Source organism: Sprattus sprattus, assembly GCF_963457725.1.
Source record: "Sprattus sprattus genome assembly, chromosome: 2".
Classification (NCBI taxonomy): domain Eukaryota; kingdom Metazoa; phylum Chordata; class Actinopteri; order Clupeiformes; family Clupeidae; genus Sprattus; species Sprattus sprattus.
In genome coordinates this window covers 38,803,154-38,817,805 of record NC_137921.1, presented here as the reverse complement: position 1 = coordinate 38,817,805, position 14,652 = coordinate 38,803,154, and the positions used below count along the sequence as shown (strand labels likewise).

General features: G+C 44.4%; 1 protein-coding gene across 1 annotated transcript in view; it reads left to right on the top strand.

The window, feature by feature from the left end:
• Window positions 1-1,756: 1,756 nt before the first annotated feature.
• The window catches only part of LOC308360711 (rho GTPase-activating protein 29-like), a gene marked incomplete at its 5' end in the record, with an annotated part of 22,225 nt that continues 9,329 nt past the window's right edge, over window positions 1,757-14,652 (top strand). Inside the window, 13 exons of the mRNA XM_080832760.1 lie at window positions 1,757-1,955; window positions 6,547-6,690; window positions 9,519-9,615; window positions 9,766-9,835; window positions 10,069-10,129; window positions 10,618-10,749; window positions 11,718-11,782; window positions 11,963-12,073; window positions 12,407-12,487; window positions 12,939-13,103; window positions 13,636-13,773; window positions 14,161-14,336; window positions 14,584-14,652. The exon at window positions 14,584-14,652 is cut by the window's right edge and continues 89 nt beyond it. Coding sequence (XP_080688886.1) covers window positions 1,757-1,955; window positions 6,547-6,690; window positions 9,519-9,615; window positions 9,766-9,835; window positions 10,069-10,129; window positions 10,618-10,749; window positions 11,718-11,782; window positions 11,963-12,073; window positions 12,407-12,487; window positions 12,939-13,103; window positions 13,636-13,773; window positions 14,161-14,336; window positions 14,584-14,652 — 1,508 coding nt within the window. The remainder of the gene's footprint in view (window positions 1,956-6,546; window positions 6,691-9,518; window positions 9,616-9,765; window positions 9,836-10,068; window positions 10,130-10,617; window positions 10,750-11,717; window positions 11,783-11,962; window positions 12,074-12,406; window positions 12,488-12,938; window positions 13,104-13,635; window positions 13,774-14,160; window positions 14,337-14,583) is intronic.

The window sequence follows — 14,652 nt, the reverse complement described above, 5'->3', positions numbered from 1 at the left end:
CTTTGGAGTTAGAATAGTTTTTAAATGCTTCACAAATGAATGTCATGTGATACACAAATGTATTTCCTGATTCACAGATAAATGTATCTCGATTCACAAATGATAATGCTGTTACATTTATTTACAGACTAATGCATTAACTTGTTCACACGATTTAAATTGGTCGTGTGAACGTTAAATACATTGTGGGCAGGTTCAATTCGATCAAGCTCATAATGTACCATAACGCATGCGCGATTAGGTTGAACGTGCCCACAAAGTAAGACACAAATATGTGGTCCCTTTCGGACAACGACTAAAGTGTAACTCAAAATGATTAATGAAACGGAATCGTGATAAATCGTGAAGGACAAGCTTTTTTGTGATTAAATGTGCATTGTCGGTATTGACTATTGGTGCAATATTGAAGACGTTTGTAAATTGTCAACATCCCAAAATTCCAAATCCTCCCGAAATGGCACAAGGATCCAATCAAAAATATTATTTCTGTCACGTGACTGAAGTCTGGAGTTTTACGAGAAAGGAACTATGGAAAGGAAGCGAACTGAGGGTGCGAATGCCCCGTTTGGATGAGTGAAGTTGCTTCTTGAGTTTATTTTTAAATAATGACTTGCCCTCTATATTCTTGTACTTTGTGACTGGAATTCGTTGGTGCAATGTTTGATAAACGTGAGTATTTTAAACTTTTAACCGAATCTATTCACTACGTTAGATACTTAGTAAAACTGAAGCGTACCGACTTTGAGGCTAATGTTAATTGGGAGACGGCAGGTAACTTCTGTCTCAATACTTACCTAGTTTTAATGATGTTCGATAACAGAGAAATAACTTATGAAAGTAATTTAGTGATTGTCTCAGAAAGACAGTAGACCACAGTAGGCATACTGGTAATGGGTAGCCTATACATAGATAGACGTGGGCTTAAATTGTGCCCCTCTGTATTTTCTCCTGGGCAATTTCCTAAACTCCTACTCCGTTAGCATTACGTTGAATAAGAGGGCTAGTTTATCAAATGTATGTTGCTGTAAATCGTTTTTCGGTGATGATCCCGACTTTAGGATAACTGCTAAGAGAAAGGGTTTTGGCGTGAAGTCGCCAGACTTACTTGAGATAAGAATCATTGCATCGTTTGCATTCCTTCCGAGTTGCACATTCTATGTAGTAGACGAATTGAGCGAGAACAAGCTTCTCTAGGAGGGAAACAGGTACGGTTAAGGTAACCATTTATGAAAAGCTGAAATATTACGGAATATTATGGAAGAGATATTTGGCTTGAGAAAAGCTGTAAAAGTCCGCAAGACCATAGAGGACCTCGAGAATAGAACAGAACTCGTGTTCCATGTGCAAGAATGTTAGACAGTTAAAGTACCCACCCATGTGAATGTAACCAAAGAGTCAGTCCTACTAGTACCGGTGCTCTCTGGGTGTGTTTGAGTTGAAGTAAGAGGGTCTTGATTGAAAGGAGTTCATAGTAGATTGAAGTCGATTATTGTTATTTTTTTCTATTTACCACCTCCAACTACTTTGGTGATTTTCATTGCTGAGGCCATCATCAGGACAACATGAGGATGCTCCAAAACCACCATCTAGCCACTGCTATGGTCTGTGGTACTGTGACCATAGTATTATATTAACACCTCCCCCTTTCTCCTCCATTCAGTTGTTTGGGATCACAACAGGCAGTGCCGGGTTCAAGGCTGAAAAAAACATATTGTGTCTGGGTGGTGACCGGCTCACCGCAGAGGGGGTTGCTGCAATGTTGGGGCCACACACTGGAGGCTCCCCCACACCCCCCCACCCCTGGGCCAGTGAGGACAGTGGGCTCGCTGCAGATTGCCAGGGGAGCACGACTAACCCTCCGCGAGGGGAACCAGAGTACATCATGAGGCTGGTGGAAGATCTGCGCAGGTTTGCAGCTGTGCTTCTGAGCCTTAAAGACGCCTTCCTCGCTGAGGGTGAGTGTTTCGGACGGGTGTAGCCAGCACTGTTTAAATCCTCTCCCCACATGCTCTTATCCTGGATTGTTGCTCTAAGGATTGTGATACAGTCCTAGTAAAAGTCCGGGGGATTTGATTATAAAGCCTGTGAGGATTGGTGTTTGAGGCCTGCACTTTCCTTAGTATCTATAGCATTCCCCCCAAACCAGAAGCATGTTTTTGTGGTCTGATGTGCACATTGTTTGGGATTCATGCTTCCCATAACCACGCCAGAATATCCACCACAGGCTTTCCCTTTGCACCTCTCTGAGACTCTCATTACTTTATTTCTTCGTCCTTCATTCCTCTCATTATCTGTTCTACTATCTACCCCTTCTCCTTTTTTTCTCTTTATCTATATTTTCCTCTTTCTCTCTCTCTATCTGTCTATCTTTCTCTTCATCTGTCTCTGCACTTGTCCTTTCCACATTGACTGAGCTGGCGGACAGAGGCATGGCTCCTAATGGCCACCACACTTTTCCTACCCATGCATTCGTACTCTGTAACATGGGTGTTTGCAAGCATCCAAGTGGCTGCCATTAAATGAGGACTCTGGGTGGCCCTGCAGAGCAAAGGCAGGGTCGAGCAGGACGTCTATCCCCGGCCATTCAGGGCTTGGTTTGATGCATGCCTGTGGTGATGACCCAAAGGCCTGGCTCTGTGTTGTAAGAACTAGAGCCTGTCTCTGATGCCTGTGGCTGGAGAGCTTCCTGAGTGTGTGGAGGGCCAATGGGAGACCCTGAGAGGTGGATTGAGAGGGTAAACATTCCTTACGTTTTTCAGAGTTTAAGAGTGTCAGTATGTAATTGGCAGGATTAAAATGTAGCCGAAGCCAGAGATCTGGCCTCGGATGCTTCTTTGAGTGACTCCTGCGTGACTGACTTTTTAAATTCATGATATTGTTTGTGTGCTTGTGTTTAATCTCATCTCAGTATTGAGATGTGTTTGTTTGTTTTTTCCGTTTGTTTCATGGTTTGGTGAACAACACAAGCCATACGTAATGCTTGTTTGAAAGGAAAGCTGGCTCAGTAGACGAAAGGTCCCATAAACAACACAAAGTGACTGTCCTTTGTAGAAGTGCTTCCATGTGTGCCAAGTCTTTTAGATTTCATACTGAAATTGCCTACAGATTTTCCATTTGACTAACTGTATTAAATACTTCTGAAACAAAGCTTAATCCAGTGAAATGTAAAGATCTTTAAGCCCTTGGCTGAATGAGTCCATGTGTGCATGAAAACCCAGCTGTGTTTACCGTGCACCTCTGGTCAATGGGTTACAGCTCGAACCACTGGAATGTTGCAGTGCCGTGAATAGCTGTGGTTGTATTCCCCTTTCTCTGTGTTTCCCTGTCTCAGTGCTCTTGCCTGTCGATCCCTACTGTGTTCGTGTGCTGTGGTCACATCTCCTGTTTTTTACTCTCTGGCTCTCTCAGTGTTGTCAGGTCGACTGAACATGTAGGCATTCCCTTTTCCTTTCTGCGCTCTTATTTTGTGTGTAACACTCTGCCAGTGCTTACAGTTTGTGTTTACTTTTTGAACATGTCTGTCTGTTCTTCCCTGTCTGTGGATACCTTCTGTTCTCTGTCTGTACTGTTATGCTGTAACAGTTATGTCCCGTCACTGATTGCTGAGCTTGTTATTCGTACTTCCAATATTAACATTAACAGCATATGCCGTCTCTGTATGCTGTGTTTGTAGATAGGTTTGAAGTGTGTGCTGATAATACTGATGAAAGGCCCCTCAGCTCAAAAGTGGTTCAGAGAGACAGGTGTGTGTGTGTGTGTGTGTGTGTGTGTGTGTGTGTGTGTGTGTGTGTGTGTGTGTGTGTGTGTGTGTGTGTGTGTGTGTGTGTGTGCGTGTGCGCGCTCACGCGGATGTTTCTTGCCACTGGATATTTCTTTTCTTCTTCTGTTTCAATGGTAGCTTTAATCTAGGCTTAGTTCCTTTCAAGAAGAGGCTCTAAGGGCACTCTGAATATGTCCTTGCGTTCTGTTGCACTTGTAAGTTGCTTTGGACAGAAACATCTGCCAAAGAACAAATGTTACCTTAATAAGTACTAATCCACATCTAAGATACAAATCCGACACTGGCTCCTTCTACTTCCTCAAACTTGATCTTCCCCCTTGTTTCTTGTGAATCCAGTAGAAGTGTGTGATTGATTGGTCTGCACTGATAGACTTTGCAAAGGTTTCTACCTGATTTGGGTGTCATGCGTCCAATTTCCGATTTCAGTCCGATTTAAATTGGATATTGGACACATGTGTCTCCCCAGAACTAGATTAATTGTGTCCGACTTGAGTCCGACTGGACTCCGATGTAAACCCCTGGACACATGCGTCCAATTTCCGATTTCAGTCCGATTTAAATTGGATATTGGACACATGTGTCTCCCCAGAACTAGATTAATTGTGTCCGACTTGAGTCCGACTGGACTCCGATGTAAACCCCTGGACACACGATTCGATTCCGCTGGTAATTGGACTGGGCGCGCATGTGTCTCTTGTATCTGATTCAAATTGGACAACAACAACTTTTGCACGTGCTTGAGATCGTGCCCACAGACATATACATGCATCATATATAATGTATATGATATGATAAACGCTGCTAGACGCTCAGTTCTTGTGCTCCCTCATTCACGTTGAAATACTGAAAGCGAAAGTGAAACTTTGAAACTGGAACGCAACTGTTTGGGACAGAACGCTAATTCAGTGAACAAATATTTTCATATTACTTTCCACCAGTTGTTAGTCATGTAATCCATTCATATCGATGTGAATCAATCAATACTAATACAACTTTAACTGTGGTGTGTTTTTGTTTCATTTCACAACGTATTTACTGTATAATCAACGGTAGCAGATGTAAACATTCCGCATTTGATTTGAACTGACTCGGCCAAGAGCTAGATTGGTCACTGCCATGTGCTTTGAGATAGAGCAGTTAACCCCCCATGGAGACCCCATGGAGAGAATTGGATGGGACCGGAGTGCTGCCATCATGTGCCCGCACTGTCATTGATAGATAAGATGAGCTGAGAACTGACCTCATATTGCCTGTCACGCTCTAATCTCAGGGCCTGTTCTTCACATAGACCCAACCTGTTTAGTCGGTGTCACTGCTCCAATCACCTTGGTAGAGTTTTTTTTTTTTTAAGATACATTTTTGGGCTTTTTATGCCTTTATTTGGACAGGACAGTGAAGTGTATGACAGGAAGTGTGGCGGAGAAGAGGTGGGGATAGGACTGAGAAATTACATCAGGCCAGACTTGAACCTGTGTCCCCGTGGGCAATGAAGCCCGTTAATGGGGTGACTTTATTTGGCAGAGGTTTCTGGCAGCTGGCATGATTGATGGCATGAGCTGAGGATGGATTAACTTCTTATGACTGACAATTTATACCCTGTCAGTGCTGAGGAATTATCCGTGACCTAGTTGCTGGAAGCTTCGGTGCTTGTAGATCCTCATGCTCAGCCTTGTGTTCCGAATTCCTGTTTCCCCACCTGATTCGCTCTACCTCATTTGCCCTCTCTGTGCTCTGCAGCGCTGGCTGTGTTGTGACAGTAGAACAGAGAGTAGGAAAAGAGGACAGGGCCAAGGCAGGGGCAGGACCGGTTTCGTTTGAGGGGATGGTGCAGTTCTGAGACAGGCTCAGACAGGCTCAGTATGATTACCTGTCGTTGATGGCGGAATGCCAACAGTCACTGGTCACAGTCCGCCATGGAGTCGGAGGCAGTTTGTGTACCTGGCTACATTTCCATCAACAGAGTTTTCAGGTAATGGGAAGAGGCCATAGTTTGGGTTAAAAGAATATTGGATTAAAAACATGGCATATGGATATAGGATGTAGTACGTCTAATAAGGAGTGAGATTTAGGAGTTGAATGATCAAGTGCCTCTGTTTCTTTTCTCCATCTGACAGCAGAATTCTGTTGTCAGCCTCTAATCCTTGCTAAGAAAGAATACTCTTTTGGCCCATGCCCTTTTACACTAAGCTTTTACAAACCTTGGCAGTCAACTCCCTGTGAGGGCTGTTTGTGTGTGTGTGTATACACTGCATACCTCTGACTGGGGGAGGGTGGAGTAATTATGGGTGTCAGCAGGTGAATGTGGTGTTAACACTACAAGTTCCACCACTGCAGAAACACTGTATCATTTCACACACACGTCATTCTTGGCTCAAGGCTCAGGTTTACTGGCGTTCAATAGACCTTCCTCATGTGTGATTTTCTTTGGTTACAGAACAGGATATTTGAATAAAAGGGGATTGGTTTTGAGGAAACACCATAGTTCTTGTTAATAAATGATGGTTCCTCAAAGAAAGGGTTTCTTTGTGAGGCTACAAACTACCAATTTATTTTTCTCACTCATTCTTTGTTTCTCTCTTAACTCTCAGTCTGTGTTTCACATTCTGTTTGACTTCTCCGCAGAGCAATATGAAACATAGTGGACGTTCTGTCTTAAGAAAAGGAAGTCCACTGAGGACTGGAACTGAATGCAACAGTATGTACAATATGTGAAGTTCATTTTTGTCTAATGTCAAATGTGTCTTTTTGACCCCCCCACCCTCCAGAGGAGCCAGCCAGCATGCAGCGTGTGGTTCAGGAGCGACTGACTGAGCTGTTGGGCATCCTGAGGGCCATCATTGCCAAACACCCAACTCTTAACTCCACCCACATTCTCGGTGCCACGGGCAACCTCATCGCTAAGGTCAAAGGTCAGCATCACAGCCGCCCTCCTCTTAGGCCCATAGTTTGTTCTCTCTCTCTCTCTCTCTCTCTCTCTCTCTCTCTCTCTCTCTCTCTCTCCTCACATCTCTGTGCTGTGCCATGGGGCCATGTACTTGCACTGTAGACCCACTGTAGTCTCTGCTCAGAGGCTGCTCCAGCAGAAACCCGATCCCACAGGTGGTGGGAGTTCCTCTGTCCGCCTCCTGCTTAGGAATGTGGTCCTGAGAGAACCGTGGCGCTGCTTGCATTCCTGCAGCTGTGAGTGGCTGCAGACTGCATGACTTGTCTCAGCTACAGCTCTCTGTCTCCACTTGTGTGTGTGTGTGTGTGTGTGTGTGTGTGTGTGTGTGTGTGTGTGTGTGTGTGTGTCACAATCCACAGTTAATCTTTCCATCTGTGTGTGTGACACTCAGAAGTTACTTGTTCTCTACACACCTTGTGTGTTGTTTGTCACAGGTTTCTTTTTTTTTTTTTTTTTTTAAGATTTCAAGATAAGATGTGAATTTTGACTTTGATGTTGAAATTGGTTTTGGTCCTTTGTCTATTGGAAATTATTCATACTTGGCCATTTCTCATCCATGGCAGATGAGTAAGAGGGAGTATGTTCTACAAGGTCAAGGTAGCTCTGACTGGTAAAAGGAAACTTAATGGCAAAAAAGATTTGAGCGAAAGACGCATAGTAAAGTGTACATCGGCTCTGTTTTACAGGAGTGTAAATCTACATGACTGATGGATGTAAGTGTGTGCTCTTGATTGAACTAAATCTCTCAAGAACTTGACAAGTCAAAATCAAATAATCCATCCAAGCAATGGATTCCATCACACTGTCTAAAGCCCAATTCCGAGCACCTCTTTGGGGCCTGACATGCAGGGGCGGTTTTAGCAAATTGGAGGCCCTGCCTGGGCAAAGATCAATGTTGAGGCCCCCCCCCCCCCCCCCCAAAAAAAAAAAAAACGTTTTAATGATATGTGGAACTGACATTTATTGTGACTATATGACTATAACAATTAAACAGTTGTAAATTATTTGAATAATGAGGTTTTGAGTGCAGTGTTTTAGTAGTGTAACTTTTGTATTACTTTATCAAAACAATGTTACTTGTTACATTTGATTAATGCTTTATAGTTCTGTTTCTGAATGTTTTCAACTGAAACTTCCACATTTTTACAGGTCCTGTTTTAACCATTTAAATTCTCTCTCTATCTGTTAAGTTGTCACGCCATAATATTGGGTCTTCACTAATCACTGTATCACCACCATTGATGTTAATCACATTGTTGACATCACTGCTGTCATTATCAGCCAGCTGTGCTTGAGCTGTGTTCATGACCATGGCAGTATCTTGTGCGTCGTCAGTGCGAGTGTGTCAGTTTCTCGGATATGGGCAGCTGTGGAACATGATGGCTCACCGTTTTTAGAAGCAAAGCAGGCAGAGCTAGTTGGTGCTGTAGGAGCTGTTGTCTGCTGCAGCTAGCTTTAGCTAAACTTGGCTAAGCAGCACTTACAACATTATCAGATCAACTCGACACATTATCAGATATTTCTTCCACTTCCACGGACGAATTCCTTGATTGGAAATTGTGTGTTACCTAAGGTAATTTCTCCCTGAACTTCTCATCCTGCCCTTTCCTCTTTCTTTCCACTTAAAAATCGTTTCACGCTTAACTTTGCAACCACACCACACGAAAAATTGTCCGTGACAGAAAAGTTTTTCATGCTTATTATGAATTGTCATTATTTTGCAATGACAAGTGATTTATTTTAATTAGCAAAAAAAAATAGGAACTACGACGAGGCCCCCCTGGTGGACGAGGCCCTGGGCAACTGCCTGGTTTGCCCGTTCGTCCGCACTGCCCCTGCTGACATGTACCTCCCAAATTTTTTAACTATCCGTCGAAATGATGGAGAGCCCACGGAGGCCCCAGAGCTGTGATTGGTCCAACCCATGCTATTTACCTTCTGTGTAGTAGCATGCTTACATTAGATAACTGGCTCAGACACCTCGCAAATTCCCTCAGACAAATTTTTCAGTTACAATAACGCGTTTTGTACATTGCACAGTTTTTCTGTAATTTTTAAAAAATCTGAGCAAAAAAAAGTTTTATGTACAAATACGACCATCTTCGGAGTTTGGTCAGCCATCTTTCTTTTTGAAATGGTTTGCTACACCCACCAACCAATGGAGAACTAGAAAGGTTCACAAGTCCGTTGAAGCAACTTCGTGGCCAGTCGAAGAACTCAGTCGTTGAAGCGTATTTTGGCCTTAACTCTCTTGACAGCAGGTTTCTCACCACTCTAGATCCCGTTCTCTGACGTAGCTGTTTGTTATGTCTTTTGTTCCTGCTTCCACACACACATTGACACACACACACACACACACACACACACACACACACACACACACACACACACAGGTGTCAGGTTTCTTAATTTATTGATTCGCCTCTCCCTCATCCTCTGCCTGTGGTGTGTGTCTCAGTCCCTGATCCTGTACACGGAACACTGGCTTGTCACCCACGCAGCTTAAGATGGGAATATATCCAAGAGGAACTCTCAAGGGCATTGCAAGGAATAAAACAGCCTACTTCTGTCTACTGTTCTTTTGACTATTGGCATATTACAATATTGTATGTTAGGTTAAACTGGTTAAAATTATGAGCACATTTATTAGTTAAAATAACATTGAGTTATAGTTTGTAGTTATATATATTATTGATATTGTTATTTTGCCATTTGATGTCATGTTTTCAGGTCAGCTTGATTGTCCTGAGGAAGTTTGTCTGAAAGCCATGTTGCATTACTCACTTTCCCCAGGCGTGAACTTTAAGGAAGTCAACAAGGAAAACAAAGAGTCTATTTTTGGCGACATACACACGTCCATCGACTCCCTGGCTTTCACCTTTGGCAATGTGTGAGTGAGCCGTTTAGTCTTCTTTCGGTCTTTTCTTTTCGCCCGCGTTGCTTGTTCACATCACGCAGGCCCGACGGCAGCAGAGCATAGCTGCCCTCATGCTGCCCCTCTCTGTCTGACCAGCATATGCATTCCCCCCTCCCTCTGCAGGGTGTCGGACTTCCTGATGGGAGATGTGGACAGCAACTCCAACTTGGGGCTCAGCAAGAGCAGAAGTTTGGTGAGTGGCATCTCTACCATTCCATTCACTCTCTAAAAAGCCTCTTATTCAAAGAATGGGTGTTACTGCTAAACACAGGTCTAAGTCTTGTGCATGTCATAAATGGTGTGTGTGTGTGTGTGTGTGTGTGTGTGTGTGTGTGTGTGTGTGTGTGTGTGTGTGTGTGTGTGTGTGTGTGTGTGTGTGTGTGTGTGTGTGTGTGTGTGTGTGTGTGTGTGTGTGTGTCTGTCTAGTCTTTCGACAATCTCAGCGGTGATGCAGGGGAATATGGTCGAGTCCAAGAAGACACAACAAGTGAGTGTTTTTCCGATAGGGTCACGGTTGTCTTTTTTGCTTCCTTACTTTCCTCTCTTGGTGTTTTTCTTCTCTGCAAATGGAGTGAAATGGTCCCCTCCCTTTCCCCCTTTTCTTCCTGATTCTATCCCCTGCATGATTTAGATGATTTACTCCTACTTCCTGCTGCTCTCTATTCGTCCATCTTGCACTCCCCTGCTACTTCTCTAAGATCTCCTCCATTTCTCTCCAGCCTGTACCCATGGTCCCTCCCCTTGCCCTTGTGGTTTACCTCTTCAATGTTGACATTCCTGGGCTGGTTGAAATTGGAATCACACGTGGAGCTGTGTTTGTGTTTGTGCGTGTTCGAATATGTGGTCATGAATGTAGTGATTAAGGGAGGATGTTTGTCAGATCATTTTTTTGAAAATTCTGTGTTTGGTGTCTGCGCGTGCGTGTGTGTGTGTGTGTGTGTGTGTGTGTGTGTGTGTGTGCGTGTGTGTGCACAGGCCCACTGCCTGACGTGGATGTGAGCCAGCTAAAGAATGGCCGTGGGGTGGAGTCTGCTCTGCTCTACGCCAAAGCCTGGAGCAAGTACACTAAAGACCTGCTGGCCTGGGTGGACAAACGCATAAGCCTGGGTGGGTCTACTGTTTTTACTTCTTTTCTCTCTCTCACTCTCTAGGTCATCGGTTCCCAAACTGGTTTGGTTCAGGAAGTGGTTCAGGGGGTACGCAGGGAGAAAATGTGATTTGCGTTTTCAAAGTTAAAGCAAAAAAAAAAATCTATTTTCAAACTGATTCAAATTGCCAAAAATACTCATAACTTCTCTAAAATAGCTACAGGTAGGTAAGTGACGTATAGACAAAACATAGAACTAACATGGACTAGTGGTTGAAAAGAGTTAATCCCCCATCCATAGAGACACCATCGGCTTCTACCAGTAGGCCTACAACTGCGGATGAACCTGCCGGAGACAGCAACCCAGGTTGCAAGCAGCAGTACATTTGTTGCTAGCCAAGCTACTAGCATGGCCATTGATAGTGAGAGTGAGTCTGATGCAGAGCTTAGACAGAAACGAAACATTCTCAATGAAAAATAAACCACGGGAGTTTTTTGAACGGGAATTAAGAGGACTTTCGACCAGTAAAACTTGTTTAAGGGAAACAGATACCGTTAATAGGAAAGGGGCTAGAAGCGTCCTACATGGTGAGCTACCGAGTGGCTAAGACTGGCAAGCCCCACACTATTGTGCAGGACTTAATTCATTTGTAGTGCAGAGTTAGTTCGACCTCCTTGTTTGTTTCATTTCCCTTTACCTGGTTGTATTGCTATTAAATCTCTGTTCGATCTAAACTTCCATCCGAGTCCCGAAATCCCTGACAATTTCACAGTTTCAAGTGTTATAGGCTGTTTATGTGTGAGGGGGCGGGGCGGCGCGGTGGTTACAAACATGTAAAAAAGAAACGGGGGGGTACGTGGATGGAGATTGAATGTCTGAAGGGGTACGGGACTGTAAAAAGTTTGGGAACCACTCCTCTAGGTGTAAGTGGATGCAAGTCTATCTGCATGTATGATACAAATTGTCCTTTTGTTGTCTTGTTAATAGATATTGAATGTGCCAAAAGCATGACCAAGATGGCAGAATCTGCAAAGATGCTGTTCAGCCAACAGGTACTGATCTGATGCACTCATTTAGATGAGCAATCCTACCCTCAAACCCTCCGTTTGAGACGCCATAGTGTTACTACTACTAGCCCTTAGTATCATCTGTATTACACGTGCACAGATTCCCATAGATTCTGCTTTACACATAGTGAGGCTGTCATTTCTTTCCTGTGTCCTTTCTTGCAGGACTATATGCCGTTCAGAGAGATCTATATCTCTGCCTTCAAAAAGGACATTGAGTACAGCCAGCTCCTACTGCAGACGGCTTCAGCCCTCCAGACCAATAAGTTCATTCAGGTGAGAGGCTAAGCGGTGGAATGGAATGTGTTACTGTCACATTAACTTTGACAGCCCTAAAATAAACTGATTTTAAAAATGAAATTAAATGTCCTTTCTTTTTAACAATTTCATTCAAACTGATCAAGGGAATTATAATGGTAGAATTGAATTGTGTTCACTAATGTGTCAATTCACGGATTTGTTATGTATTGTTTTTTTATTGGTGATCATCTGTGTGCCCATGCTCTTTTTGGTAGGATAGCAAGCATAGTCTATCAGAGCCATTCTCCCGCACTTTAATGAGCTCCATTCTCTCCTCTCTTCTTTCCTGTCCTCTTTTCCCCCCTTCAGCCTCTCCTGTCCAGAAGGACCGAGCTGGACAAGCTGAGGAAAGAGCTCAAGGAGCAGTGGCAGAGGGAGCAGAAGAAAATGGTACACACCCTTAACATCTGCACCTCCAGAGCTCTGAGCCATAAAAGTACACTCCACCTCTACACAAGTACAAATTATGCTAAGCCTCTTTGTGCCTGCACACTGAAACTCTTCTGGAACAAACTGTTTCTACCTGGAACAAACTGTTTCAAATGACAAATCAAATCAAACTTTATTTTAACGCCCATTTCATACCAAGAGGTAAAACAATGTGCCTCACAGAAGAAAATGGGGGGGGGGGGGGGTCCAGATTTGAATGAAAAACCATATCATGGGCTCTGTAAATAGGGAAACAAACCAAGTACACTATCCTCGCCAATCCACATGCTGCTTCAGAGGTATGGAAGATAGGGGTGTTAATTTGATTGTTGACATTTGAGCTCAACAGCCAATCATTTGACAGAATCGTAGACTGTACCTTTCAGCTCTGCCCTCTTGTGTGTTTGTGCAGCACGAGGCTGACGTGGCCATGAAGAAGGCCTACCAGCAGCAGGTGCAGCGGCGGGAGGAGTACGAGAAGGTCCGCAGCGCCTCGGGTCGCGTCGAGGAGGAGCAGGGCAGCGGTGGACGGCAGAGGGACAAGAGGAGGAGACTAGAGGAGGAGGCCCTTCTCAAGGTGAGACTTCATTGGAGAGCTTTGCCACTGGGAGGTGCTCATCATGCTTCTGAAATACACTCGCCGTTTGCTAACAAAATTCCTGGCTGTTTCTGTTGAGACTCACGTCCTGTGGATTTTAGTGGCGGAAAAACAGAATTTATCTACATGCAGTCTCTGTAAAAGTTGGTAAAAGAGAGTATGTTTTACAGGGTCCATATTGCTCTGACTCTTCTCATACTGTAGGAAGCCTAACATGAGGCTGAATAACAACGTAGGGTGGACATTGTGTACTAGGTTTACATTGCCTCTGTTTTACAGGGGTAAGCTACATGACTGATGGTGTAGCCCTGTGCCCGTAGTTTGAGATACAATAACTGGAGCCATGTGCCATTTCTGAAATTGTGTCAACCATTAGAAAGCACACTATAGTGATGCTGGCATTTGTAGAACGCAACATCCGTAAGGTGTGTGTGTGTGTGTGTGTGTGTGTGTGTGTGTGTGAGAGAGAGATTTGAAAAGATTGTGTTAAGAATGTGTTTTTGTCCCTCAGACGGAGGAGGCGCTGGAGCAGTATAAGGCGTGTGAGGCTGATGCGGAGAGCAGGAGGGTCGCTCTCGGCAGCACCCAGACCAGCATCCTCACACAGATACGAGAGCTGCTCTTCCAGTGTGACCTCACACTCAAAGCGGTTAGTCTACAGTCTGTTTGACACATGACACACACACACACACACAAACACACACACACACACACACAGAGAAAGAGATATTTGCATGTCTGCAAGCAACGCCCTCATGACTGCACATTTTAATGAAGACTTCCTCCTAGTTTAACCAGACAAGCTTGGCACCAACAGAAAGGGCATTTTGTGGGTAGACCGTTGAAAGATTCTTGTCACCTACGTGCTTTCGACTATTCATTGAGCTCTTAATGTGTGGCTTGGTATTGTTTACAAACAGCCGTTTGACATGATTCAAATACAGTTCTATGTGTGCGAAGTTTGTAATGTAAAACAAATCACCATTAACATGTAAATGTTATCGTATATGTATTTGTGTTTGGTTGTGTCTGGCAGGTAACGGTGAACCTGTTCCAGCTGCAGCGGGCGCAGTCGTCCTGTCTGCCGGCGGCGCAGCACAGCCTGAGTGAGCGGGCCAGGCGCTACCAGCCTGGCCAGAACTACACCCACTTCCTCAGCAGCCTGCCACGCGAGCACACACACCTCAAGACGCGCTCCTATGACCTCACCAGGTAAGACTAGCTACTTCCAGCTCTCATTCAACCAGTTCTGTATTATTGTTACCGGACCTTTATTCATATGCTAAGTCAACCCTTTCGTTTACAGGAAGTATGAGGATCAAATGGGCACTCATCATTGCTTGTATCTGTGTGTGTGTTTGTTTGTGTGATGTGTCCGTTTGTGTGTGTGCGTGTCTGTGCAATGTGTCCGTGTGTGTGTGTGTGTGTGTGTGTGTGTGTGTGTGTGTGTGTTTAATAGCACGGGGTCCAGGGATGAGGTGGACGGTGATCTGCGGAGTGCCTCGCGGCGGAGGGCCAGTGGAGGAGA